The 4442-nt window shown below is 42.7% G+C and overlaps 1 protein-coding gene across 1 annotated transcript in view; it reads right to left on the minus strand.

Moving 5' to 3' along the window:
* RNF144A (ring finger protein 144A) overlaps window positions 1-4442 on the minus strand; it is a 171860-nt gene that overhangs the window by 120493 nt on the left and 46925 nt on the right. The window contains exon 2 of the mRNA XM_023728229.1: window positions 3477-3653. Within this exon, the coding sequence (XP_023583997.1) occupies window positions 3477-3543 (67 nt within the window). The 5' untranslated portion in view covers window positions 3544-3653. The remainder of the gene's footprint in view (window positions 1-3476; window positions 3654-4442) is intronic.

Consider the following 4442-nt stretch of genomic DNA (forward strand, 5'->3'; position numbering starts at 1 on the left):
AATGAGTAGGAGTTGGATGACTCTGGCATTTTGTCAGTTGTGGTAATAACTCTGCTTGTGGAAGGTTCTGGATCATCTGGATTATTCCTGGGAGTGGAGACAGCATTTCTAGTCAGAAAATCAGTGAGAGTTGTCTCTATGGTCCTTTCCTTTTTTTCTTCATATATTTCGCGGTAATAACTCCACGCTTCCAAATCTGCCTATCTGTTTTAGCAAAGCCATCAGCATTTGGGGATCCATGTTTTCAAGCAACTGAAGCCCCGATTTAGTTTAAAAATCTATATCTATACTGCAGTGTTTTGAATAGTAAATCATAAAATTGAACATCTGCGAGTGAACATCTGAGAATGATAACATCAGTAAAGTATGCGCTGCAACACTGCATGTAGTACGTATTACTAACGATAAGTTGTACAAGAAAAAACGGACAGTCATAAGTGTGGTTTGTCGTATCTCAAATACATCATGAGTCGGGGACTACCTGTACTGTCAACTCTCTTACTTCTCGTTTAGTTTGTCCCTCTCTACTTGGCAAACCAGTAATTCCAGTTGATTCAATTCTTGATCTACCGCGTGCTTTCAGGTAGCCAGCTGAACCTGTCTAGAGAAGCACAGTCACACAGGTCGGAGTCTCTAAATTCGTGCCATAAATTCCAAGTGGACTGTTCATGCTGCCAGGCACTCACATTACACTTCCCCACCCATTCATTCTTCCTCTCTTTTGGAGGAGTTTTTCACTCCTTCCCTTGTCTCCTCAAATTGACAATACCTTCTCCACCTTCTGTACTCACACACAATGCATGCAATCAAAAGAGAGAGAGACGGAACTGCCGGAGCCTCTTACCACCTCCACCACCTCTGAATGCACAAACTCTGTCATTTCATCTATTCCCACACATAAGCTTTCTGTGTGCCTACTATAGCCAGGAGTCCTGGTGGCGCAGTGGTTAAGAGCTCAGCTGTTAACCAAAAGGTCAGCAGTTCAAATCCATCAGCTGCTCCTTACAAACCCTATGGGGAAGTTCTACTCTGTCCTATAGGCTTGCTGTGAGTCAAAATCAACTTGACAGCAACACATCGTTGTTGTTTTTTCTAATTAATTAATTTATTTATTATAGCCAGGGGGGCAGTGGAGGTTCAGTGGTAAAATTCTCCCCCTCCATGCAGGAGACCCACGTTTGGTTCCAGGCCAAGGCATCTCAAGAGCAGCCACCACCCCTTCTGTCAGTGGAGGCTTGCATGTTGCTACGATGCTGAAGAGCTTTCAGAAGAGCTTCCAGACAAAGACAGACTAGGAAGAAAGGCCTGGTGATCAACTTCTGAAAAATCAGTGAATGAAAACCCTATGGATCACAACAGTCTGGTCCACTGGTGCATGGGTTCACCATGAGTCAGGAACCGACTCTGGCAGCTACAACAACACTACAGCCAAAAACTCCATTTGGACACAAACCCCACCTCTCTCACCGACTCAGAATATTATTACAGCAACCCTCTCTCCTACGTTATCATTCTCATAGGCATACACGTATACCAAAGTGCTTCCAACTTAAAATGAATTCTCTTTACCTGATTAACCCCACCAGTAACCACCTCATATTCTGCTCCCTTTTGTAGCAAAGCTTCTCAAAAGTTATCGATAATCTTTGCCTGCAAGTCCTCCCTTCGATTCTCTGTTAAACCCATTCCAGTTAGGCTTTTGTCTTCACAGTCACCAAACCAAAACTCTTCTTCTCAAAGGCACCAATGACTCACGTAGCACCAAATCCAAGAGTCAGTTCTCAGTCTTTATCTCACCTGGCCTATCTGCAGCATTCGACCCAGCTGATCACTCCTTCCTTTTTGAAATAATTTCATGAGGCTTCCAAGATGCCATGCTTCTGGTTTTCCTCCTACCTTTCTGGTTGTTCCTTCTAAGCCTCCTTTGCTGGCTCTTCTTCTCTTGTTCCTCTTAATGCTAGACTGTCCCAGGACCCAGTCCTTAAAACTCTTCTCTATACTTTATTGCAGATCTCATCTGATCTTACTCCTTTAAATACCAACCATATGCTAAAGACTCCCACTGTATCTCCAGCCCAGGTGACCTTCTTAAACTATCAGACTTGAATAGAGCTGCCCACTCAGCACCTCCTTTTGGACGTCTCATAATCGCAACATTTTCAAAACTGAACTTCTAATCTCCCTGCACCCAAACCTTCTACATCTGCAGTTCTCCCCATCACAGCTGGTGATCACTCCATCCAGTTACTCAGGCTAAAATCCTTGGCATCATTATAGACTTTTCCCCTTTTCATATACCCCACAAACACTGTCAGGATATCTTGGGGGCTCGATGGCAGCTACATCTATATACAAACTGAAAATATATACAAAATGTGACCACTTTTCTCTACTTCCACTGTCACTGGTGGAGCAAGCCACCATTATCCCTTACCTGGATTACTGCCATGGATTACTCTAATGCCTCTGAAATTGTCTCCCGGGTTCTTCCCTTCTCGTCCACTCGCTATAGTCTACTCTCAACACAGAGGTCAAAAGAAGGCTATTGGAACGGAATGGAATGGAGATCACATCTTTCCTCTGCTTAAAACCCTGCACTGATTTCCCATAATAAAAGCCAGAGTTCTCCCAATAGGCTGTAAGTCCAGACATGGTCTGGTTCCTGTTGCCTTGCACCTCCCCGCTTGCTCCATGCTCTGTGCTGCCTCCCTTTCAGCCTCCTTGGTATTCCTCAAACACGTCAAGCATGCTTCGGACCTTTGCACCACTGTTCCTTCTCACTAGGATTCTCTCGCTCCAGATAGCAAATGGCTAGCTACCACATCTCCTTAAACTCTACGTTCAAATGTCACTTTTGTAATGAGACTTCCCTGACTACTCTGCTCTCATCCCTCTTAATTTGCTCTAGTCTTCTCCCCATAATATTTATGGCTTCTAGCGTAACCTATAATTTACCTCTTCATACTCTGGTGGTATTGCCTGTCGCTCTGTGCACATCCCCACCCTCATTCTCCATGTGCACTCCCACTGGAGTGTAATCTCCGCGAAGGCGGGGATTTTTGTCTATTTTTTCAGTGTGTGTTCTGAGTGCTTAGAACAGCTGGGTTGTTCTGAATGAATCAATGACTCAATCAATAACATCCTGAATATATCACTTTGACCTTCTGAACCTGTTTCTTGTCTAAAAAATGAAGCTAGCAATATCTGCCTCACAAGGTTGTCGTATAGCAATAAATGATGAACCATGAGGAAACTGTTGTAAAGTGTAAGTGATTATAACAGCATAATATAATGTGTTAAGGACTATCTTTGAAAGCCATTCAGGGGATGCTTACTAGGTAATTGCCTATCTGGTACAGTTTAAGAAGTAAAGAAAAATCCATCCAGGCATATAGTCTTTCGCAGCAATGGCCTGAGAGTCCACAGAAGAGATAAATGAGGGTTTTCAAACCTTCACTTTCCAAACTCAAAGTTACCTCTGAGATATCCTGAGATGAGGAGAGGAACTGCCTTCCTGCTTAATCCTGGTATGCTTATGCACATTCAGCTGGCTCTTCCCCTCATGACTGGCTGCCCACAGGAAGAAGTGGAAAGAGGTGTCGCCAGAACTGGGAGAACAGGGAGTGTTTCAGACTCAGCAGGAAGCCAGATACCTGGGAAATAAGAAAAGGACATAGGAGGTTAAAGAACAGGGAGGAGGAGAACACCAAAGTCCATTACACTTGCTTAGAATCATCCCCAGCACTGGTCTTTCATATCTTCAAGCCAGTGAGAGAAGTCATTGCTAGCAGTATTAGAAATCTCATCAGGTTAAACATTTGGAAAGTGTCATAGCCCACTCGGGAGAAAACTGAGGTTTAGTACGTAAAACACTGAATTCCACCAAAAAGTTAGCAGAAAAATCCATCAACCGGACACTTTCCAGATAACAGATTGTTCCTGGATCTTCCATTTTGTTCCCTCCTTTCCCATTCACAGCCATTCACCTCTGTCCCACTGGGACTCCTGTGGGGAGAGGCTTAGAGCCACAGAAAAGCTTAAAAGTAAGGCAAGAAAATGTTAATTGTAATCCCCAGTGCAACAACTAAGAAAATAATTCAAAAACATAAAATAAACAGCAATGGAATTAAAACGGTATACCAGAAAATATCTATTTAACACAAAAGAAGTCAACATGGAAGAATAAAAGATCAAAAAAGCAACGAGACACACAGGAAACAAATAGCAAAATGACAAATATAAATTCGACCTTATCAGTCATTACATTAAACTGTCAAAACAATCCAATCAAAAGGTAGAGATTGGTAGAATGGATGAAAACTGTATGTTATTACAAGAGTCACATGTTAGATTCAAAGCTACAAATAGCTGGAAAGTAAAAAGATGAAAAAATAATATACCATGCAAAGACCCTCCGAAAAAGAGTTGAAGTGGTTATCCCA

The sequence above is a fragment of the Trichechus manatus genome, unplaced genomic scaffold, assembly GCF_000243295.1.
Source record: "Trichechus manatus latirostris isolate Lorelei unplaced genomic scaffold, TriManLat1.0 scaffold00023, whole genome shotgun sequence".
NCBI lineage: Eukaryota > Metazoa > Chordata > Mammalia > Sirenia > Trichechidae > Trichechus > Trichechus manatus.